The sequence below is a fragment of the Nanorana parkeri genome, unplaced genomic scaffold (genome assembly GCF_000935625.1).
Source record: "Nanorana parkeri isolate BGI_ZX_2015 unplaced genomic scaffold, ASM93562v1 scaffold280, whole genome shotgun sequence".
In the NCBI taxonomy this organism is placed as follows: domain Eukaryota; kingdom Metazoa; phylum Chordata; class Amphibia; order Anura; family Dicroglossidae; genus Nanorana; species Nanorana parkeri.
In genome coordinates, this window is record NW_017306548.1 from 329,844 (window position 1) to 354,940 (window position 25,097).

Consider the following 25,097-nt stretch of genomic DNA (forward strand, 5'->3'; position numbering starts at 1 on the left):
CACGACAGTAGAAGTGATTTTTTTCTCTGAAGATATGGGTAAACAATGCGATTTAACAGCTTTGAACGTGGGATGATTGTTGGCGCTCGGAGCCATGGAGCGAGTATCAGCAAAACAGCAGAATTCGTTAAATGTTCAAGAGCGGCTGTTGTTAAAGTGTTTATAGACTGGACTGTCAGCCGGAAATCTGGGTCTGAACGTGCGAATTGTGGCCGTCAGCGACTAGTCAATGTTAGGGAAGAATGGAGAGTGGCAAGACTGGTACAAGACAAAAGAAGGGCAACAGTGCAGTTTCAGATTCCTCGCATCACCTTTCAACATCTCGTGGAGTCACGAGGCGGCCCAACTAAGTCATCTCGTGGCCCAACGAAGTACTGATAGGATGGTCATAATAATCTGGCCACCCAGTGAGTGTATACTCGCCTGTGTATAAATCTTTATTGTGAAATATCTTGGAAACTTTAGCCAACCAACCAGCATCGTTATCACCTGTTTTCTGATTCATCTCATCAATATATGTCAGAATTAACACATTTCATCTCAGAGGTCGATCATTTCCCAAAATTTGTAGACCAGTGTTATTGGTTCAGGTGTTTCCATGAAGGCAATGGATTATGCTGCAGCGTGGACAATTTTGGACTTCCAACATTGTGGCAATAGTCTGGTGAAGGCCCTTTTCTGTTCCAGCAGGACTGTGTCCCTGTATACAAAAGCCATCTCCATAAAAACATGGTTTGATGAGTTTGGTGTGGAGGAACTTGAGTGACCTGCACAGAGCCCTGACCTCAATGCTATGATTTTGAGATGAATTGGAACGCTTATTATGAGCCAGGTCTTCAAATCCAACATTAGTTGAATGGACTCAAATTCCCACAGACGCACACCAAAATCTTGTTGAAAATCTTCCCAGAAGAGTGGAGGCTGTTTTAGCCACAAAAGAAAACACAAACATATGGCCACATCGTGTCCCAATTGTATCATGTGGCTCTTTTTGCAACATGCAATTTGTTTTGTACAAAAACCAGGATCAACAACAGGATGCCTCAGACTTCTGAAATTCCCAGTAAAGTTCTCATTGTACTTCCAGGTAAACGCGTAGATCGCGCTTGACCTGCACCACGACCATTATTTGTAGATACGACCGTCTGCTCTAAATGCAGCACAAATATTCCCCCCCCCCCGTGGTTCTCTCGCCCAGCTGCTTTGAATTAAGAGGTTGCTCGGTGGTTTTTGATGTCTCTCTCAGCTGCAGTAAAGCACATTATATCTGCAATGTTTTGGGAGAGGATTGTTCTGGAGCAGCGGGGTGAGGAGGACGCTGGGGTGGGGGGGCAAAGAGAAAACTATAAACAGCTCATGGGAATATAAAGCCTGGAGTACAAGATCACTGAGGGCGTCCGTGTGCTGAGGCTGTGCGAGATTCACCTTTAATCAGCCCGTGCTCCTTTTCCCTGTGAAGGCTTCTGCTCGTGGCACAGTGCTGGAATGGGGAGGCCTGTCAGGCCCTGTTAGGAATCACATACATCAGCTGAGCAGGAAAGGGGAGGGAGGTAGTAGAAAGTCCTCTGAATGCAGCAAGTGAACTCAGTATGTGTATGCATTTGCCCACATTCCCTACAGGTGACTCCACTGGGACCATGTGGCTTCTGCTAGTCGTCTCTTGCAGCCTTGGCTCATTAATAGCCAATCTGATGTGTTAAAGGGGTACTCTATATTATTTTCAACAAGTGCACATTTGAAGGCATTACTGCAAAGTGTGCAAAAGTTATTTTAGTGGCCGTATAGCTACCTACATACAGGAATTCCGCCTCCGAGCATTGTAGCAAATGGATGATTGCAGTATGACTATAAATGTTTGCATTGGGGATGTGTACTTATGGACAGGGGAGAGGGCGCACTTAGTAGACATGCCTGGCTAAAAAAAAAAAAAAAAACCTAGCTGATCGACTCTGCACCCTAAGAAGCCAGGGCAGCGGATGTCTCAAGTGGCGGGGCACAGCCTACAGACATGCCAGCAATCCCCAATCCAACAGTAAACAGCCAGATTGGCCAGAAGTTCTCCGATGTCTGGAGATCCCTTAGGGCTGAACTCTAGGCAGATATGCTAAAACATCAATGAATGCAGCTGCATAATTATTCAAAATCATTAAAAATGAGCCCCGGGCAGATATAAAAGACCCAAATGCTGCTCTGTATTTATTAATACAATATATAAAGTATTTTAAGTACATGAATTTGGCTTGATATCATTCTCTCGCAGTCACAAGTGTGCTGCATGCAAATGTGTTGACAGGGAACATGCCAATAGGAGGAGAGAGCAGAAGTATGACATCTGAAATTAATGGTAAAAGCTGCGCTGTGTGAATGAGACCGCAAAGTGTCAGATATAGTAGATACTGAGCTTGGAGTAATGTGATACAATGTGTAAAAAGTGCAAAACAAAAAAGAAACGCATGTATATAACATGCACCTTAGTGTAAATGTAATTGCTACAAAATATCCATAATGAAAAATCAAATCCCTTCCACTGCAAATGCAAAAAATAGAGCAAGCAGCATTTTTTGCGTTTGCAGTGGAACGGAACACAGGCAAAGTTTTGCCACGCGTCCAACCGCACTGCAGGTGGGGGGGGGGGACGCGTGGAAGGGGTACCATTGCATTCAATGCATCACCACACCCCCTCCAACCCCAGAACGTAGGGGGAGGTTTTGTGAGGGATTGCGGTGCGTTCCAGCAGCTACCGCTCTGGAACGCACCGCATTCAGTGTTCAACAAGCCCTTAAAGTCACATATTTTGTTTTACATAGATCTACTGCTAGCAAGCGGTAGATAAAAGCAAAAACATTTTTAAAAATACCAAAGAGGTAAAAACTTATGGGTGTCTCCGCCGCTTGCTCCCGTCTGTAAAATCCAGCTTCTCGAGCGGCCGTGCAGGAGGATGGGGCGGGCGCATGCACAGTGAAGATCATCGGCAGGGAGAAGAGGTGAGACACAGTGGAGGTGAATGCACGCAGCTGCGAGCATGCACGCGGACAGGCACCATGGGACATGAGTCTGCGCTGGATCAGAGACCGGCACCAGCGCTGGAGGGACTCCTGAAAACTACTGGAAAGAAGAAGATGATCAGATCAAGAGGCATCAGTTAAGGTAAGTCCTTACACCAGCATTGGATGGGGGGGACAAATGTGACTTTAATATGTCATCAAATGTATTTTTAAATGCAAAAAGTACCTGAATTCAACTTGGTATCAGCTACTTGCAATCCCCTGTACAGCAAAGCACAGACTGGGAGACGAATCGGCAGCACAAGGTGCCAATCAGTTGTGCTACAGTGCTCATGGGATAACAATGCACATACTGATAGGAGGAGAGAGCCGAGTGACAGAGATTAGCTTATTAGTCTACTGCTTCTCCTATCAGTGTCCAGTCAGAGGCCAGGGGAGGGACCAGACCTGTTATCATAGCTTAGTTACAGCAAAACAAATCAGGTCTCCTCCTCTGCTAGACAGGGCTGTGCTGTGTGGTAGAGCTGTGTGCATCTCAGTACTGGAAAGAAATACAAATCCTTTGGCAGGTATAACAACTCCCATATATGTATTTCATCTCTGATTTAGCTATTTGCCTGGACATCAGCATTAAGTTAATTGGACTTCAGGGGGCATTCTAATTTTGGGAACCCTCATGGTGTTTGCTTGATAGCTCACTGATTGCTATTAAAGAAACATTTCAGATAAGTGTGTGTAGTTTTAGGCCAAATAATCATTTTTTCGAGCCTAGAATGACTGCAACAGTGCTTTGATCCTTTTTGTCCTCCGTTTAGGTATGGGAACACTTTTTAAGCAGGGACGTTTCTTCAATCAACATCTTCATGTCTGTCCCTACTATCTACAGTAAACTGATTGAATACTATGATTGCCATTTATCTGGCCGACATGATAAAGACTTTGTGCGAGCAGCATGCCGGGAGAAAATCAGGTACGACGGCTCTGATTTAAACCAGAATGACCTGAGTAGCACTAGACCTGATTTATGTACTGTCGAGATCCACCCAGCTGTGTGAGTGACAGCTGGCCCAGCCTATCTAGAGGCAGAGGCTGTGCCCGCCCCCTCCCTGTCCGTTCCTCCACTCAGCGCTGGAGGATCGGAGAGGGGAGGGGGGAATCCCTGCGGGGAGCCGTGACTGACAGTCACCGTTCACTGCAAGGAGACGATCGGGAATTGAGCGGATCGGCGGTATGTTTCTGCTCACTTCCCGATTGATAGAGCCGACCTGTGACAGCTTCTTTGTCATAGGTCGGCTCTAACTATGAGGATAAGGGGAAATCACTCACCTCACCTAGTTCTCCTTTAATCAAAATGTTACCCGGAATTCTGCTTTAAAGTCTTATTTGTAGTTATTTTTATAAGAAGCAATAGGTTTTATATGGGATAGTGTGATTACCAGCTGACATGTTGGTTGCATGCTTTGTGGTCATGACAAAGTAGCTTTTAAGAAAAAACTAGGATAGTTATGTAACCTGCACACTGCTGATTTCCTCCCATCAGGTTAATGGTTTCTGGTTCCTCGGCTCTGCCAGTGCCAGTTTTGGAGCGATGGCGGGAGATCACTGGACACACACTTCTGGAGAGATACGGCATGACAGAAATTGGCATGGCTTTAACCAACCCACTAAATGGACCAAGAGTGCCAGGTACTCCTTAGGTCCCCCTGTGTTGTTTACATTCGTCCTGCATGTAGGTGGGTAAGCAGCTCAAATTAAGCAGTGTCCTTCCTGTGTTGTTGGATCACTGCTAAACAGCATTAATCTTCATCAATGGCTATTCTAATTGGTTCATTTTTACAGCACAGCCAGGAGGGTGACACCACTTTCTCTGTTACCATTATGGAAGATAGTGATGTCATAACAGCTTGCTGATTGGACAGTGAAGGGGCAGCAACAAACTGATAAATCAGTAGAGGTTTGCTCACTCTTCTCTCTCCTCCTGTCTGCATCTTCCCTGTCAGCACATGTGTCTGATGGTATGCCTGATTGGCTACTAGTACTGCTCCTCCCTTTCCTCCTGTTACTGTGCGGCGTATATCTGATATGAAGACATTAAAGCCCATTTCTAGGTATTTGGGGTTTTGTTTGCTTTGGTTTGGCTTGTTTTTAATAAATTGCCTAAGTATTTAAAAACAAAAAGAAAATGCAACTCTGGCTGAAGTACTCGTACTCCCCTCCTCTCCAACACTGTCCACCAAAGACCCACCTGCAACGAGGTCTAGCACCGTTCTTCACATCGGTGGAATGATATACCTTGTGTAATTCAGCCCACTTCCTGTGAGTGCAGAGTGTCATGGACCCGCCCCCCGGGGGGTACATCACCATGGCACTTTACACACACAGTGCAGTGATTTCTCTTTGTATCATGGAGGGTCACCCAGTGCCTGAAAAGAGGACCAGGATCCTGTGTGTCACATGACTGTCCTAAGACATCTCAAAATAGGTATGTTAAAAAAAAAAAAATGCAAAAATATATGCTGAGCGGGGGCCATCTAAGGGGTGAGGGGATTGGACCTGAAGATATCACGTGACCAGCCAGAATACTCCAGGATTTAAGGTATGTAGAGGGGGAATAAAATAAGTGGGGGACAGGGGTTACTGGAGTTGTGCTTCAAGGAAAGGATCACACCATTTTCCAGACCAGATTGCCGTGTTTTTACCGCTATTTTACCACGATTTTGACATGCTCCAGAGCGGGTTTTTTCTTTTCTTTCAGGTGCAGTCCAGTGCATTTCAGCACGTTTGCATGCGTTTGTATTCCAGAATAGAGAAAACGAGACAAGCAGTATTTTTTTGTCTGGTCCAGAACAGACTGCACTGGTGTGAACAGAGCCCAGAGATACCATAGGGATACATTGGGATGCTTTTTTGGTCTGGGAACAAATTGTTCTGGTCTGGACATGTTCCGGACATGGTGTGAACGAGCCCTAAGGGCAGGTTCACACCATTTTTCCGGACCAGATCTGGTCTGCAAAATGGTGTGAACCTGTCCGCAGTTCCAGTGCATTCCAGACCAGACAAAATGAGACGAGCAGTATTTGTCTGGTCTGGTCTGGTCTGGAACGGACTGCGCTGGTGGGAACAGAGGCCAGAAATTGCATAGGCATACATTAGGATGCATTTTGGGCCCGGAAACAATCTGGTCTGGTCTGGACATGATCTAGATGTGGTGTGAATCGGCCTTTAATGGTGTTTTTATATCTGCCTTTAGCTCGTCTTTGATGTTTAGTAAAATAAATCAAATTCAAGCTCGCGTTTGGCAGGGGCTTGCTCCATATACCATCGGATCTCCATGAAATCGGTCTTTCATCTGCCGCAAAACCAGTTGGAAGCAATTGGAAGAATGTTAAAAGACAAATGAAAGCAGCATTTAGAAGCACACAATATTTGGGAGATGTCATGGAAAGATTGGAATTCCTGTTCCATATAACAATGGGATTGGTACGTGTATGGCCAGCGCTTGCAGGCTCTCCGGAAGACAGCGGTTGGAATAACATCTCCGTCTGTTTATACCCGAGACTAGGAGTGCCGAAAGAGTTAACTCTGCTGCCTTCGCCTGAGTTTCTCTCTCTGTTCACGCACAGAGTTATGAATTATTCATGGGCAGCTCACGCCTCTCCGGGTCTAATCAGGGCTTTAATTGGAGGTTTAGATCACAGTTGGCTAATGGCTGCTCCAGCAGGGACCTGGTGCATTGTGACAGGCGGATCACAGTGTGTCTTATCACCGGCCTGTCTCAATTCTCCTAGGGCCCCCTCCACACACAGCAGCATGTGGACCCCCTGAGCCCAGCACATGCAGCATCCTCAATAGGTTGTAGCTTATAATTTTAGGCGCAGCATATTTATTTGCAAAATGCAGCAGGAAAAAAAAAAAGGCCATAGCGTTATTCCATATAAAGCATCGTCAACGCAAATAGCCACTGTACTGTATATGGTTGAGACATGCTCCTAGCTCATCATTTGCACCGGTTTCTTTTATAAATGCCCCTATGAAAGGGTAACTTTCCTGATCCGGCCCCGGATTTATTTCCATGTATTCTTATGTTATATCAAGCCATTGCTTAAAGCGGAACTCCAGACCTGTATAACAAAAGATACCAGTCAATGCAGATAAGTAGATAAGTAATTTAAAACAGAACTCAATAACAAGATACAAATAACGAATAACAATATTAGCTTTTGTTGAAATATTCAGCTTCATTCCAGAGATTCCACCCCGCAGTACTTTTTTTTCTGCCACTAGATGTCCTCAATATGATGTCCAGCATCATTCAGACTACTTCCTCTGAACCCAAGTTGTGCTGGACCTATCCAGTCTATGACCAGACAGTGAAAAGTGAAGCAGCACAGTGATGAGCTCATCTCTCTGTCACTCTGCTTTCTCTTCCTATCAGCATGCATCTTGTCAGCGCATGAACTGAGTGGCTCCTTGTGCTGTTTCTTCCTCTCACATTCCAGCCCCGCTATAAAGATACTGATATGAGTTCAGAGTCAGGTACGTACGCTGCTTACATTTGAAAATTACATTTAATGATATACAGTGGTACCTCGGTTCACGAACGTAATTCTTTCCACGATTATGGTCACGAACCGAATTGGTCGGGAACCGAATCAAACTGTGATCAGACCGCGATCTCGACTAGAGGAAGCCACGACCACGTGTCAGAGCAGGGAAGATAGCTGTGGTTGTGTTCGCCACCCGATGCGGAGTTTGTGAACGGAAGTAAAGTTTTGCCGAACTTCCTGTTCGCGCACCAAATTGTTTGCGAACAGAAGCATTCGTGAAGCGGGTTACAATTGTATAAATGATTACAGAGCTGCATTTTTGTGTGTCTTTTATATCTGCGTAGAGCTCAGCAATACGTGATGTATTTTTAAGTGCAGGCAGTGTAAATTCCTGAATGTCATTATCAGCCTCTTAATAATCCTCCTGTATAGCAGCATTTACACTGAGAAAAGAAGGGATATACTATGGGCCAATCAGGTTCTTCAAGCACATGTGCTGATAAGAAACATGCTGACAGGAGGAGAGATGAGGGGTGACCTAATCAGCCTGCTGCTGCTCCTTTACTGGCCAGTTATAGACTGATTGCAGGGAGGTGACCTTGCTGTATCCTAAAGCTACCGGTGCTTTAGGGATTGCCTTAAAGGACATGTGTAGTGTGATTCTGTATATTTTCTGTAAACTCCCCGTTGGGTAAATATGTAATATTGCATTATGAATGTTTCCTATTTACCACTTGCACCTCACAGATGGCGTACATCAGGTTTTCCTGCAGGGCCATTTACGGCCATGCTCTGCATTGATGTCAATGGCAGGACAGCAACTCTAAATGACAGCTGACACAAGAACTAGAAGTACACAAGTCTATGTGGAATTTCAGTAGTCATGACCCAATGACGATTGGGTTTTATAGATCATGTGGGAACTACGTAGGTTCCTATGGAGAATCCTGTAGGTGACAAATGATATGGGTGACTTCATTGCTTGGCATAAGGGCATCCAAGGTACGCCGGCGTGCAAAGTGGAGATTTCAGCAGGGGATCTTTTCACAGATTTTAGAGCTCATTCATTTTATGTGGACCATGGTGCGGTCAACAGCTGCCATACAAATATATGGTTTTACCTTTTGTGCAGTGGTCTTATGCTTCTGGAGTAAAATAATCTGCTGGCTAACTAGAAGATTTAATAGTGCTTCTCAATGTACTGGACAAAACTGCCTGGATCCTCGATAGCCCCCCTCACCATCTGTAACAGACAGATGAGTTATCACTGGGGGAAAAGGACATGTGGTTGGTATGTGTCACTGACTGACAAACTCTGCACTGACCTTATCCTTCCTGCAGATGGGTGTTTGTAATACCACTAGACTACTATAATGCAGCAAATAAATAAAAGGCATAGAGTGAGGTGGAAGAATAGAAGATACATAAAGATATTTTTTATGTAGCAGAGATGCTTACTAGGTTTAATCACATATGCTCACATGTATATTCTCATCGGTCTTTCAGGATCAGTGGGCAACCCCTTACCTGGCGTAAGAGTCCGTATCGTTACTGAAGTGCAGCAGAAACATGGAATGTCCTACACTGTCCTTGCTGAAGGAGATGCTGATGGAACCACGGTATGTGATAGAGAGCAGTGCCAGACTCTTTGCCTGACCAGTGCATCTTCTAGCAAGGTCATTCTATGCCACTGGCCTTTAAATGGCTAATCCACTCTAACGGCAGGTTCACACCATTTACTGGGCCAGATCTTGAACGTAGTGCATTGCGTTTTTCCCTCGATTTTGCCACGTTTGGAAATGTTTTTTTTTTATTTATTTTTTCTGTTTCTTTTTTTGCTTAAAATGGTCTTACAGGTGCGTTCCAATGCGCTTGGATGCGTTATTGATCCTTTTTTGATGCGTTCCAGTGCATTCCAGACTAGACAAAATAGCATAAGCAGTATTTTTCTGGTCTAGTCTGCAACGGGCTGCCCTGGTGTGAATAGGAGGCCAGAAATAGCATAGGGATGTATTAGGATGCATTTTGGGTCTGCAAACGGTCTGGTCTGGAGATGATCCGAACATGCTGTGAATGGGCCCAAAATGGTCCAGTGGTACTGGATACTGGAGTTGTATACAGTACCACTGGATACAGAAATGGTGAGAAGTGGGTGTTTCTAGGCAGACTGCATTTGTGCAAGGTAACACCCACAGGTGAAGCTCAGCCTCCTTGATTGAAAGAAGTAAATTCCAATGAATGAAAGGGGCGGGCCAGGGACAGTCAGGGTAAGGCCCCATTCACACGGGAATCGGCCGGCACGTACAGCTCCGTGCTGCGTGCACGGCCGTATCGGGCCGCTCCCGGGAAGGACAGATGCTGCTTGTGATTAGTACGCAGCCCCTGTCCTTCGCTATGGGACTACGCGGCCGCACGCCCCCCTACGCTCACCTCAAGTGCACGTCCGTGTGGGTGAGTGTTTCCTGGCTCGGATGCAGACAGGATACATCCTGTTAGTGTACGAGTACGCTCACCGGCACCCGCACGGACGTGCAGGGCGGGTGAGCGTAGGGCGGCGTACGGCCGCGTGGTCCCATAGAGAAGGACAGGGGCTGTCTACTAATCACACGCAGCACCTGTCCTTCCCGGGAGCTGCCCGATACAGCCGTGCACGGAGCTGTACGCGCCGGCCGATTCCAGTGAATGGGGCCTTAGGAGCTAAGGGCCAGGAAATAAGGCAAGCTCTATATTACTTGCCGCAACTTGTAATGCACATTACAAGAAGCTCACAGTGTGCAGTGATATCGGAGTAAGCAATTTCAGTCCAGGAGAGGAGCCAGTACAACTGTGCAAGACAGTCCCTATTGGGTTTTTTCTGTTTTGTCTGAAAACATTACCTGGACAGGAAGTAAAGGGAAACTTTCCATATTGGGACACAGAAGTAAGATCCTGACATTTGCTCTACAACCCGATAACCACGCACCCCAACATACACAGAGCGAGGGTTCAGCTGAGGTTATCATTAAAGTTTCCCTGGCAAGACAAGTCTTTGCCAATCTGCTTTTCTTACCATAGACGTTTCCCATACTTCCGAAGGGCATGTTAGGCTCAGCAGGGAACAAGATTGGCTTCTGATTTTATTTATTCTTTCAACAGATGGCTGTACGTGAAATGACACCATCACAACTTGTTGAGTTTTTTTTTTTCCTTCTCCCGGCAGAAATATTGGGACATCAATATTAATTTGGAAATAAAATTTCACTGAGAGTTAATATTCATGGGTGTAAAGAAAAAGCAACTAATCCAAATGACTCATTTGGCTATATAATAAACAGCTAAGGTTATGTGCGATGTGCAGGAACCCACAGCGAGCAGATTGCAGTTTACTGACAGATGAGTGATAGATGATTTCTTATCGGTTGCAGTCGGTTGTCGCTCACTTGCCTTTAACTTACTAAAGTGAAACTAAGGATGTTTGGCTGCAGTACTCATCTTTGTTCCCTGCAGACTTACCGATTTGACATCCAACGCCATTTATTCATTGTCATTCAACCCACTTCTTGTGAGCCCAGGCTGTCATGGACACCCCCCTGGGGGCCCGTCATCATGCAGTCTCTGCTCACAGCACTACTGGACTGAGCGGTCATATACAGATTACATTGCAATCCATGTTTGGCCCTGCTGGCTCTACCTGGTCCGACAAAAGTCAACTTTTTTTTGTCAAAGGACCCAGGAAAATTGTCAGCTGATTAGTGACTGCAGCCAATCAGCCAAAACTGTTTGGATATTCCGACATCCTTGTGCGCTGGCTATGTGAATACAATACAGCCATGGGCACCTGCTATCAGGATACAATAGCTGACAGGGTGCATAGTTGGGGAAAGTCAGATCCTTTTCCATTTCTGACTTCCCCGCTAGGGAAGTCAGAAATGGAAAAGGATCTAGGGGTCACAGTAGATCACAGATTGAATAATAGCTTTCGATGCCAGGCTGCGGTAAACAAAGCGAGCAGAGTACTGTCTTGTCTTAAAAAGGGAATGTACTGTAGAGACAAATCTATAATTTTGCCACTTTACAGATCGCTGGTTCGGCTTCATCTAGAGTATGCAGTCCAGTTTTGGTCACCAGTCCACAGAAAGGATGTCCTGGAGCTGGAGAGAGTCCAGAGAAGGGCAACTAAACTAATTAAGGGGATGGAGGACCAAAGCTATGAGACAAGTTTACTAAATTTAAATATGTTCATGCTGGAAGTGAGGAGATTAAAGGGGGACATGATTTTGATATACAAGATATTCAATGTGATACAGCAACATCAGCAATAAACTTTTTACTATAAACTCCATAACAAAGACTAGAGGCCACCACCTAAAATTGGTGGAGAAAAGATTTAACCACAAGGGGCATAGGGGCTTCTTCTCAGTTAGAGCGGTTAGGGTCTGGAACTCACTTCCACAAGCAGTGGTATTAGCTGAGAGTGTTGAATCATTCAAAAAGCATTTGGACAATTTCCTCAGAGACCATAACATACAGGGGTACAGGTACTCTTAAAAAATAAGATCACACGGGGACTCGTACACACGCATACACATGCAGAATCACATACATACACGCAATAGGTTGAACTTGATGGACCTGTATCTTTATTCAATCTCAAATACTATGTAACTATGGGGGGAATCAAGCATTTTCTTCTTGTTCAGCCCGGGGGGTTCAACGAAGAATCATAAGGTGCATGGTCAGCTTTACACATCATTCCATGAACATTGTTCAGTTCAGAAAGAAAGACTGCAGCCATTGCCACCACCATAGAAGGACGTCAGTGAACTGACCTGAAGACTGCACGAAAAAGGTGCACTATGTACGGACTGCTTTTTTTTTTTTTAATTAGATCCATGGGGGCTTCAAGGAGCAAAGGGGAGGGCAATCTGGAGCTCCACTTTAAAGGATAACTCTAATAAACACTAGTCACTTCCAATAATGTTGGTGTCATTTCAGAAAACCAACAGCCCATTATTAGAGAAACTACTTCCTGTTTTCAAGGAGGGGAGTGCAGGGCATGTGTCACCTACTTGTGGAGGAATTTATGACACAAGCAGTTGTGTGTAGTCATTCGTCCTTCTCTGCAAGTCATAGCTAAACACGTCTGAACCATAAGAAATACAAAAATCTGTTCCCATAATAAAACAGGTCCTTCTTCTGCATTGTGTCATCTGCACTGTCGGATCAGATTGTCGTATTGAAAGGCACAGGCGCAGTTTTTTCAGGATGTCAGGCACTGGATTACTTAATAGCTTCCTTTGCGTTGCAGGAGAGGGAGATGAAAAATTTAATTGGGAAAAAAAGGTTTCAGCTCCTCATTTTAACATGTAAAGCACCTGAATGGCCTACTAGAAGACAAGAGTTCTGCTTTAAGATTTGGTTGACTTAAAAAAAAAAAAATCGTAACCCTTCCCATAGGTCCGCCATTGATGGGTTAAATACACCAATCGGGAAGGTGGGGGGACCCCCATCCTGCACACAGATACAGAATGTAAGTTTTGAGTTATTGTTTTCACGCCTTTTTTTTCTGAATCCCCCTCCCGCAACCCTCTCCCTTCTATCTCTGCCAACTGGCGCCAGCCTGTGCCAAGACTCCCAACTGGCAGATGCTGAGTGCAGCAGATGTTTTCCTAAAGATGTGGGAGCGTTACCAAAACTTTAGAAAGCACACAAAGTCGCCACCAGCTGTAAGCAGGGAGAGTGTGTGTCTGCATCGGGGGGTACCCAGGTGTGTGTGTGTGTGTGGGAGCAGATCTTGCATAAGCTCATCCAAATCTCATTTATTTAGGTCTCTCCAGAAATGGAGGACAAAGAAGGTGAACTGCAGGTTCGCGGGCCGGCTGTGTTCAAAGAATACTGGAATAAGGAGGAGGAGACGAGGAAGGCATTTACACCTGAGGGCTGGTTCAAAACAGGTAAGAGATACAATGGGAGGAACAGATCAGGTCAAAGGAGAGAACAAGTCAAAGGATTTTTTGTGCAGGACGTCAGTTTTCTAGAGGGAGCAAGCAAAAGCTTTAAAGCTGAGCTCCAGACAGATGAAACACAACAATTGTGTATTCCTTAAAATTCATTACATTTATTTGAATTGCATTCTCACGCAAGGGACAGAATGGTATCCAATTTCAAATCATCACTATCCTGATACATGTTCTCCTTTAGTAAGCCCTGATGAAGGGGGTATCTGTATGAGCCCCCGAAACGTGTTGGATATTTCTATCCTGTCTCCTCAAAGCCACATTGTATAAAGATGGATTAGTAAACAGTGTGTGTGGCACTTCAATTCACAATCCAGCACTTTTATTCTTCTTTCCAGTACCTCAATCAGAGGTTGGGTACATGTGACCTAGTTGTATTGCTTAACTGCGGCAAAGAAAAGTCAGCCCCCCAGGCTACGCCTGCTGTCTGGCAGGGCTGTGTTAATTCCAGTACTGCATGGACAGAAATACTGATTGTACTGGCAGATTGCTACATGTATAGTGAGCCTTATGTGTATTTTAAAGGTCTTTTCTGGGCACAAAAAACTTTCCAGAGTTTTAGTAGTTATACATTCCATTCCCTCAAAAGCCGTCCCCCATCATGGAAGCTTTATTCTACATCCAGCAAATCTGTTAGTTTATGTGCCAAGGAAAGTGCAGCCCCTGCTGTACTACCAGCCTATGTAAATGTAAGTTCTGCAGATCTCATAGACCCCAGGACTGGAGTAATGTGTCCTCCTCCCTCTCCTCCAGGCCATTCACAATACACAGCCCCAGGACTGGAGTCATGTGTCCTCCTCCCTTTCCTCCAGGCCATTCACAATACACAGCCCCAGGACTGGAGTCATGTGTCTTCCTCCCTCTCCTCCAGGCCATTCACAATGCAGAGTCCCAGTCTGCGTTATGTGAATGGCCTGGAGAAGAGGGAGGTCGTAGACATGACTTCAGCCCTGGAGTCTATAAGACATGCATCTCTTACATCCGAGCAGGCCTGTAGTACATCAGGAACTGCACTTCCCCCAACATCTACATAAGCAAATTTGCCGGCTGTAGAAGAAAGCCTGCATGACAGGCGGTGGCTTTGGAGGCAACAAAATGTATAACTGCTTTAACCTGGGTACATTTATTGTGCACAGAGTTGGGCTTGAACTGTGTTTTGTATTTTCTAAATTCAGCTTCAAATTTAATCTGTAAGAATTTCAATATTTTTGAGATATACTAAAGATCAGCTTGATGTAAATAATGCTATCCGGGTGTGTTAATGTTTTACAAACCTTCTCTGTACTAATTCATATCCATTATGTTTGAAAATGTGCTCATTACGGTTGTGCAGAGATTTATCATTTAGGACTTGAACACACAAATCCCAAAAGGGGACAAGAGCTAGTTTTATGATGCATGGCAATCGTCCCTTAACGCTAGGTGCACATTATTTTTTGTATTTTAGTTTATTGGCTCTAAACTGAACATTTGGCTTGTGATGCATTAAAAATAGATACACAGGGCACTAATTCCAAGGGACGCTGGGACGGCAACCAAGTGGTATTACTGGAGAGAACAGTAACATACTAAAGCTGGCCCATGGATAGAATATTGGGCGATATGCTTGATTTCTGGGTGGCCTTACCATGATCGCATTGTATATAGCAGGAGGAGGCAATCTTGGCTCTCTAACTGTTGTGGAACTACAAGTCCCCTGTTGCATTACAAGACTCTGATGAAGCATTATGGAATTTGTAGTCTTGATTTCCAAGGTTGCCTTCCCCTGATCTACAGGATTGAAGAGGTTAAATGCAGGAGCAAGTCAATCAAGTCTTGTAGCCAGTGAGCATGGTCTTCCATTTATAATAATAAAAGGACTAACTAGCAGCTGCATTGTTTATTGATCGCCAGGCTCCTGGGATCTGTCACACCCTGGCACAGGGTACAGAGAATTGCAACAGGGAACTTCAGAAGACCGGTGTTGGGCTTCCATCACATGTGTTCTGTTGGAACATTCACTGATTTGTTTATTCTCTTTGTTGTTTTAGCCCAAAAAAGAAAAAAAACTACAGAGGAATCGGTATGACATCAGTTTCTATAGGTTGTTCATCTGACGTGCTGTGAACACTGAATGTGCATGTGCGTTAGGATCCCCCAGGGTCTGGTTATTTGGGAACAGACAGTCAAATTCCCTCATATATAGAAGAACGTCACAGAAAAAAGTGTTTAATGAGGTACGCTTAATCTGTAAGTTCCACTGACCTTCCTTGTGCCCTTCACTATGAACACTGCAGAGAATCTCGGCTTTCTATACGTTAGCTGCTGTCGATGTGTCTTTAGTTGTGGCGCTCTGCTGAGCATTTCTTCAGTTGCAGTAGTAGACTTCTAGGGGACGACTATTCAAGTCAAATACTTGCTCCTGTACTAGAAGCTGTGAGGAGAGCTGAGGCTTTTCTGCAGCATTTCCAGCGAAGGACACAAGGGAGGTCTGTGGTATTCATGGATTACACTTCCTTCCCCAGAAGGGAACAGCATTGTGGAGTTCTCTTTTAAAGGATAGGTTCATTGTAAAACAACGCACACGCATAATTTTTGCTGCCCTCTGCTATGATTCACAGGTTCTGATTCCTGCGCTGCAGTGCTACACAGGATCTGTGCTACTTCTTACAGTGCAGGTCTGTGAGTCAGACTATATCTTATTTCATCAACTGGTAGTAACCAAGTAATTGCACCGAGCCAATGATTGCTCCCTGAAAAAACCCCACAAATATGGAGGAGTGAGCATTTAAAAATCATAAAATCATAATAATTTTTTTTTAAAAAAGCTTTAAAGGAGAACTATGAGGTTAAGGCTTTTCCCCATAGTTCTCCTTAGGGTAACGGGAGAACACAAACTAGCGTCTTCCCGTCACCCTAGGCTCAGTATAGCGCGAGCTACAGCTTGCAGTATACTGAGCCGCCGCAGCTGAAGCGGATCCCGACAATTGTGCCGGGATCCGCCCAGCTGCGTGACTGACAGCTGCCTCTGCCTATCTAGAGGCAGAGCCAGCTGTACCCGCCCCGTCCCCCGTCCATTCCGCCAGACAGCGCTGGCGGATCGGAGCGGGGAGGGGGGAATCCAGCCCCTCCCCTGTCACGGCAGAGAGCCGTGACAGGATCGAGAGGTGAGCGAACGCCGGTATGTGTTCGCTCACCTCCCGATCTACTGAGCCGACCTGTGACAGTCTCATTGTCACAGGTTGGCTAGAACTATGAGGTGAGTGAAAAGCACTCACCTCATAGTTCTCCTTTAAGGTAAACACTACAATAACAAGTCATAAAATTTGTGCTTTTACTTTAAAGGAGGCCCCAACTAAGCATTATTTGCATCTAAGATGACCACATAACCTAACACCCAGCCAGTCTCAGGACATGAAGAAAATGTTTCTTTGAAAAATTAAAACTAACATATCTTATGGATACAGATGAGATAGACAGGTATTAGGGTGGGATAGATAGATAGATAGATAGATAGATAGATAGATAGATAGATAGATAGATAGATAGATAGATAGATAGATAGATAGATAGATAAATGGACAGAAAGATGCATAGATAAATAGAAAAGTCCAATGGTGGACACCACACAGGAGTAAAAAGCTGCCTGGGTGCATTGAAGGCAATTAGATAAAGACAGTGAAGGAGAAGAGGCACGCACGGGTCTTGTGATGGGGCAACATGGATACATTTATTGAGCTGGTCCACATTTTGACAAGACACTGCTTGTTTTTTCCAAGTTAGATAGATGGCTAGATAGATGAACAATAGATAGCTAATGGATGAATAGATAAACAGTAGGTAGATATATGTATATATAATAGATAAGCAAAGAGGATGGATTAAATGATAGAGTGATGGATTGGTAGCTGGATATACAGAAGATAGATAGATAGATAGATAGATAGATAGATAGATAGATAGATAGATAGATACATACATACATACGCTGATGGATATACAGTAGATAGATAGATACATACATACATACATGGATAGGCAGATGGATATACAGTAGATACATACATACATACATACATACATACATACATACATACATACATACATACATACATACATGGATAGGATAGATTGATAGATAGATACATACATAGATGGATATACAGTAAACAGATACATACAGATAGGAAGATAAATAGATAGATATTCAGTAGATACATATACGGTAGGTAATCAAAGAGGAGGGATAGGTGGACAGATATACCGTAGGTCGGTAGATAGACAGACAGACCTATACATTGGAAGACAAAGATATAGATAGGATATCAATTCGTATAGATCAATAGACAGTTGATATTTTGTTTCTATAAACAAGCCCCAGCGTTACTCATAGAAAACTTTTCTTCGGCCATAGTTTTACAGTAAAGTACGTTATTGATCAGATGTTGTTTTTACGAAGCTTAATTTCTTCCTGTGCTCTGAATCATTGTATTTGCCTCCCACCTGTGCTCCGCCGTGTTCACTTATTTTAACTAACCAACAGGAAAAGCTTGCTGTGTGCATTTGTAATTCTGCATTGTGCCTGGTGGATTCCTGAGCAGCTCCGGCCTGCCCGGGGTCCCCTGAGCCTCTTCACCCCCCTGAGTCCCTGTGCGAACAGATTCCACTACTGTATCAATCTTGTTTAATAGAGTGGAAGGGTTATTGGCGGGTGGCAGGACGGGAGCAGGCGTGAGATGGATGACTCGGCTCCCCCCGCTGGCCGTGCTGATGTACAATGAAATATTTATGATTTATTCCGGCTAATAAACTGAAATGAAGAGCATGATGTATGCGAGCAGATGGAGGACTATTGATGCGTCTCCTTATGTTTGGAGGAAGGAGGGGGATTTCAGGGATGCCACACGCACATACAAGAGGCACTGTCAAAGAGGATTCAGCTCCCCGCTGAGAAGTGAGGGAGGTCGTGGGCCCAGTTCTAATATATTTCTAGATACAGTGCAGGGAAAAAAAGGAATCTTTTGCATCTGGTCATTCATTTTGATGACTATAAGAGGGGGGAAAAAACAGTCGCTACCTGCGATGAATAATCATTACAAGTCCTGCCTGGTTATCATTGACTTTATTGAAAGCAAATTTCTGTTTAACATACAGGGAGATGTCGGCTGTTTATTTGGCTTTAAATACCTTGGGCTGCCCTTGGTGGCTTCTTTCTTTAGGATTAGCGAGATGGTGCGTTTCAGTTGTCCGTTACAGGCACCAATCAGAATTGATTATTAAAGCGGAACACCAGCTGTAATATAAAATGTAACATAACAGCTCTCCTTTCAGCCCCATATCCAATCACTATCCAAATCTTGCCAACTGAACCTCCGTAACATTTCCAAAATGTGTCCTTTCTTAACAAATGATACCGCAAAGCTTCTAAAGGCCGTGACACACTGCATGCAAAGCCGTGCAGAGCGAAGCAAAGCTCTCCGGCACGTGAGCTGAGTGCAGTCAGATTATTGACTGCACCTTCAGCCAATCGGCTCGTCTGTAACAACCGGCCAGACGTCGCATCCCGTCGCGCCGGTTTATACGCGCGAGCCGATTGGCTGAAGTTGAAATTGTTCATCTCGGCACGCTCAGCTCTGCGAGGTCTCGCAAGCTGAGGTGCCGAGAAGAAAGTGACATGACACACTGCTCGCAAAGGCAGCGCGCCACCGCTCCGCGCTGCTTTGCGTGCAGTGTGTCACGGCCTTAATTCACTCCCTTGTAATCTCTCGCCTTGACTACTGCAACTCCTTCCTTGTTGGCCTACCAATAAGCAGGTTACCCCCCCTTCAGTCCATTATGAACGCTGCTGCTCATCCACCTTACGACCGAACAGTGTCCGCCACCAACCAATGAGATCCTTTCTTGCACTTTCTAGTGTGGCAACACAACCAATGAGATCCTTTCTTGCACTTTCTAGTGTGGCAACACAACCAATTAGATCCTTTCTTGCACTTTCTAGTGTGGCAACACAACCAATGAGATCCTTTCTTGCACTTTCTAGTGTGGTAACACAACCAATGAGATCCTTTCTTGCACTTTCTAGTGTGGCAACACAACCAATGAGATCCTTTCTTGCACTTTCTAATGTGGTAACACAACCAATGAGATCCTTTCTTGCACTTTCTAATGTGGTAACACAACCACTGAGATCCTTTCTTGCACTTTCTAATGTGCACCAAAAAATAGCAGCTAGAATCTGATTGGTTGCTGTGGTCAACAATAGCTTTTCTGTTCTCAAAATCAGCCACTCGATGCTTGTATCGGCTTTTTCATCTCTTGCCAGTGCCATCGAAGTGAGAGAAGTGTATAAAAACAGGTTTTTTTCCCCCCCAAACCATCTCAGCCTTCTGTATGCCCAGTCAGACTACTCCGGGAATCGGATGATGTGCACAGCTCTTAATTCATCCCAAGCCCTCCTCCCTTCCACCCATGGGAGCGCTGGTGTGTTTACTACCTCAGAGACATTGGCGTACAGGCTGGGGATAGATTATCTCCGTGCCTTTTACAGGTTAGGACAGATAGCTGTGTTTTAAGGTTAGGACAGATAGCTGTTTTTTATTACAAGGCAGACAGGAATGATAACTGTAAACAGCCAGAAGAGATAGATATGTCTGGGAAGGGATAGAAGGGACAGACAGAGTCTGGTCAAACAAATAGGACAGTCTGGGGTGGGTGTAAATGGAACAGGCAGGTTTTAATAGGATAGCATTAGACCACTGAAAGTGGGACAGCCAGGGTGAGGTGGCCTGTACATCCTTTACTTGGGGGTAAATGGAAAAGCAAGGGTCACATGGGTGTGACTAGCCCATTATTGGTAAGAGAAACCATTGGATGGCTATGGACTGGACAGCCCTGTATACATTCAGAAGAAAGTTAATGGTCATTGCTACTTTTTCCGACCCTAAAGTTTGTTTTGTGTTCCTTGTGGAGGATGAAGATCACTAGCACTCAAGTAGTAGCATTGAATGCCTAATGGTTATTTATTGAAGTGATATGTCACAACCGTCATATAGCCAACATTTCGGGGGGCCACGCAGGGTCCCTTCTTCAGGGCGACATAGTGACCTGTGTTCTGTATTCCTTTTGTTGTATCTCCAGGGGATACTGCAGTGTATAAAGACGGATCATACTGGATCCTTGGCCGAACCTCGGTAGACATAATAAAGAGCGGAGGATACAAAATAAGCGCATTAGAAGTGGAGCGCCACCTCTTGGCCCATCCAAGCATTACAGGTGTGTAAGTGTTCCACAAAAAATGTTTACACCCACAGAGCTTTTGGATTAATCATTTCCTCTCTTCATGTATAGATGTGGCTGTCATTGGAGTGCCAAATGTCTACTGGGGGCAGCGAGTGTCAGCCATTGTGAAACTTCGAGACGGGCATACGCTTTCTTTGAATGAACTGAAGCAGTGGGCAAGGTGAGTTCCTAGAAAAAACCCCACACATTTACGTTTGTATTCTGTCCAGTTCTGTAGCTAAAGCTAAGCTTATATTTAAATGCCAGTCTGGTCATACATAAGGAGATAGGGATATTCAATTCAGATGTCATGCAGGGGTTGTATAAGACCTGCAGACATGCCCCAGTGCATCCTAACTGTTAACCTGAGCTGAAGATAAGTCAGGACCGGACTTAAAGGAGAAGTATTGGGAGGAACAGACAGGGGGCAGGCACAGCTGTCAATCAGGCAGCTGGATGGATCCCGGGATCCTTCCTGACTGCAGCATGGTTCTGCACCACCATATAGCAGAAGTCCACTCTATGGCGACTGTGCGTCACAGGAGTTCGTTAGTAAATGCACTTCTGTAACCAAAACAAGATGTAAAGCCACAGAAAAGGTTTGGCTTTAGTTCTCTTTTAATGGAAACTTGGGCAGAAGTGGCAGCCTTGCATACAGACCAGGCCTGGAAGCCACAGACTACACAGGAATACAGAAACTGGTCTGCAGAATAACACAGGTACTTGCTGCACAATGTGTCTCTACATCAGCAGTATGGTTAGATTTCACAGATTTTAGGTTTCAGGAAAACAATACAACCCTGACTATAAAAAGAAAAACTCAGTCCTGTCAGACCTGAGAATACCACTTGTATGTGCATGAACTTTACCCATCCTCTTGCTCAGGGAGCTGGTGGATTGGGCCTGAACCAGGAAAGAGGCTTCGCTCAGCACTTTCTAATGTGGTAACACAACCAATGAGATCCTTTCTTGCACTTTCTAATGTGGTAACACAACCACTGAGATCCTTTCTTGCACTTTCTAATGTGCACCAAAAAATAGCAGCTAGAATCTGATTGGTTGCTGTGGTCAACAATAGCTTTTCTGTTCTCAAAATCAGCCACTCGATGCTTGTATCGGCTTTTTCATCTCTTGCCAGTGCCATCGAAGTGAGAGAAGTGTATAAAAACAGGTTTTTTTCCCCCCCAAACCATCTCAGCCTTCTGTATGCCCAGTCAGACTACTCCGGGAATCGGATGATGTGCACAGCTCTTAATTCATCCCAAGCCCTCCTCCCTTCCACCCATGGGAGCGCTGGTGTGTTTACTACCTCAGAGACATTGGCGTACAGGCTGGGGATAGATTATCTCCGTGCCTTTTACAGGTTAGGACAGATAGCTGTGTTTTATTACAAGGCAGACAGGAATGATAACTGTAAACAGCCAGAAGAGATAGATATGTCTGGGAAGGGATAGAAGGGACAGACAGAGTCTGGTCAAACAAATAGGACAGTCTGGGGTGGGTGTAAATGGAACAGGCAGGTTTTAATAGGATAGCATTAGACCACTGAAAGTGGGACAGCCAGGGTGAGGTGGCCTGTACATCCTTTACTTGGGGGTAAATGGAAAAGCAAGGGTCACATGGGTGTGACTAGCCCATTATTGGTAAGAGAAACCATTGGATGGCTATGGACTGGACAGCCCTGTATACATTCAGAAGAAAGTTAATGGTCATTGCTACTTTTTCCGACCCTAAAGTTTGTTTTGTGTTCCTTGTGGAGGATGAAGATCACTAGCACTCAAGTAGTAGCATTGAATGCCTAATGGTTATTTATTGAAGTGATATGTCACAACCGTCATATAGCCAACATTTCGGGGGGCCACGCAGGGTCCCTTCTTCAGGGCGACATAGTGACCTGTGTTCTGTATTCCTTTTGTTGTATCTCCAGGGGATACTGCAGTGTATAAAGACGGATCATACTGGATCCTTGGCCGAACCTCGGTAGACATAATAAAGAGCGGAGGATACAAAATAAGCGCATTAGAAGTGGAGCGCCACCTCTTGGCCCATCCAAGCATTACAGGTGTGTAAGTGTTCCACAAAAAATGTTTACACCCACAGAGCTTTTGGATTAATCATTTCCTCTCTTCATGTATAGATGTGGCTGTCATTGGAGTGCCAAATGTCTACTGGGGGCAGCGAGTGTCAGCCATTGTGAAACTTCGAGACGGGCATACGCTTTCTTTGAATGAACTGAAGCAGTGGGCAAGGTGAGTTCCTAGAAAAAACCCCACACATTTACGTTTGTATTCTGTCCAGTTCTGTAGCTAAAGCTAAGCTTATATTTAAATGCCAGTCTGGTCATACATAAGGAGATAGGGATATTCAATTCAGATGTCATGCAGGGGTTGTATAAGACCTGCAGACATGCCCCAGTGCATCCTAACTGTTAACCTGAGCTGAAGATAAGTCAGGACCGGACTTAAAGGAGAAGTATTGGGAGGAACAGACAGGGGGCAGGCACAGCTGTCAATCAGGCAGCTGGATGGATCCCGGGATCCTTCCTGACTGCAGCATGGTTCTGCACCACCATATAGCAGAAGTCCACTCTATGGCGACTGTGCGTCACAGGAGTTCGTTAGTAAATGCACTTCTGTAACCAAAACAAGATGTAAAGCCACAGAAAAGGTTTGGCTTTAGTTCTCTTTTAATGGAAACTTGGGCAGAAGTGGCAGCCTTGCATACAGACCAGGCCTGGAAGCCACAGACTACACAGGAATACAGAAACTGGTCTGCAGAATAACACAGGTACTTGCTGCACAATGTGTCTCTACATCAGCAGTATGGTTAGATTTCACAGATTTTAGGTTTCAGGAAAACAATACAACCCTGACTATAAAAAGAAAAACTCAGTCCTGTCAGACCTGAGAATACCACTTGTATGTGCATGAACTTTACCCATCCTCTTGCTCAGGGAGCTGGTGGATTGGGCCTGAACCAGGAAAGAGGCTTCGCTCCCATATTACAAAGGAGGCTCCCCACTCCCTTCTCCTGCATTACATGTGCTATCAACATGTAATGTAACAGAAGAGTCTGATACAGGCACATAGCTTGTGAGAATGTCAGGTACCGGAGGCTGGACATTTCCACATTAGCTGCTTCATTTAAAGGAAGATAGTTTGAATGAACTGGTTGTAATTCATTGTCAGCCCCTCGCTATAAAACAGCATCCTAATATTTTATTAGAGTTCTTGAACTTGTGCTGTAGATTTCCTGTAAAGCTATGGGCACCAAAGACCAGCTAGAAGGACACCAGCATGTATGTGATGATGCACGTAACTAAGCCAGGCTCCCTTCTCTCATTTAGGGCATTCATGGCCCCGTACTGCATTCCTGCTGAGCTCATCAGGGTGGAAGATATTCCCCGAAACCAGATGGGAAAAATCAATAAAAAGCAACTGCTGTCTCTGTTCTATCTCAAACCAGAAGGGGGGAATCAGACTATACCTGCCTGAGCACACACTGATATACACCCTGGGAAACAACAATACCACCGTAAGCCCTGTATTCAGTGGTCTCAGTCACTATACAGGCACAGTGGTGGGTTTCTGCACTTCTGTGTGCAGCTGGATTCTGTATGCAATAAAACTGATTGCCGGTACACGGCATGACAGAGTGGTAACATTGGGGGGAAAAATACCTGTCACTTTGTGGTAAATTGGCAAATGCCAAAATAAAGGTATGGGCCATGCCTACACAGGAGTTTACATTTGCAAGCCTTAAAGAGACCTGTCACATTTTGAAAGCTTTTGCGCAAAGCATATACCTGTAAAGGAGAGACTACATACAGGATACAGTATTGATGTGGATAAGAGCAGGAGGAACCAGTTAGAACTAGGGTGCACCGATACCGGTATTTGGGTACCGAGTACCAATATATTTTTTCCTGTACTCGCAATACGGAGTACCGGAAGTCCCATTTAGGAAAAAAGGCGGCGTGTAATGACTCGCCACCCTAGTTAATTTTAATACTTTATTGCTGTGTAGTGTGTGTATAGGGAAATGCCGCGGGTGGCTCACGTGCAGTAGACTATTCTCGGCCAAACCTCCTACTTCTAACTAATCCGGAAGTCATGTCGTTAGAGATCTCGTTGGAACTTTCAATAGAACACCGGCTCCATGCTCCCTCGTCATGAGGTGACGAGGGAGCATGAAGCGGGCTTCCCAACAAATCGGAAAGCAGGGCGCTGGGTCATTACACGGCGCCTGGCTTCCAGATTGGCCAGCTTCTGACCAATCAGGAAGCCGGGCAG

General features: G+C 44.9%; 1 protein-coding gene across 2 annotated transcripts in view; it reads left to right on the forward strand.

Moving 5' to 3' along the window:
- Positions 1-24,442, forward strand: part of ACSF3 (acyl-CoA synthetase family member 3) — a 30,195-nt gene extending 5,753 nt beyond the window's left edge. For both annotated transcript variants that reach the window (XM_018557330.1, XM_018557331.1), the window contains 7 exons: positions 3,821-3,975; positions 4,546-4,691; positions 9,059-9,171; positions 13,359-13,485; positions 20,665-20,799; positions 20,875-20,986; positions 24,152-24,442. In XM_018557330.1, the coding sequence (XP_018412832.1) occupies positions 3,821-3,975; positions 4,546-4,691; positions 9,059-9,171; positions 13,359-13,485; positions 20,665-20,799; positions 20,875-20,986; positions 24,152-24,299 (936 nt within the window). In that variant the 3' untranslated portion in view covers positions 24,300-24,442. The remainder of the gene's footprint in view (positions 1-3,820; positions 3,976-4,545; positions 4,692-9,058; positions 9,172-13,358; positions 13,486-20,664; positions 20,800-20,874; positions 20,987-24,151) is intronic.
- The last annotated feature ends 655 nt before the right edge of the window (positions 24,443-25,097 follow it).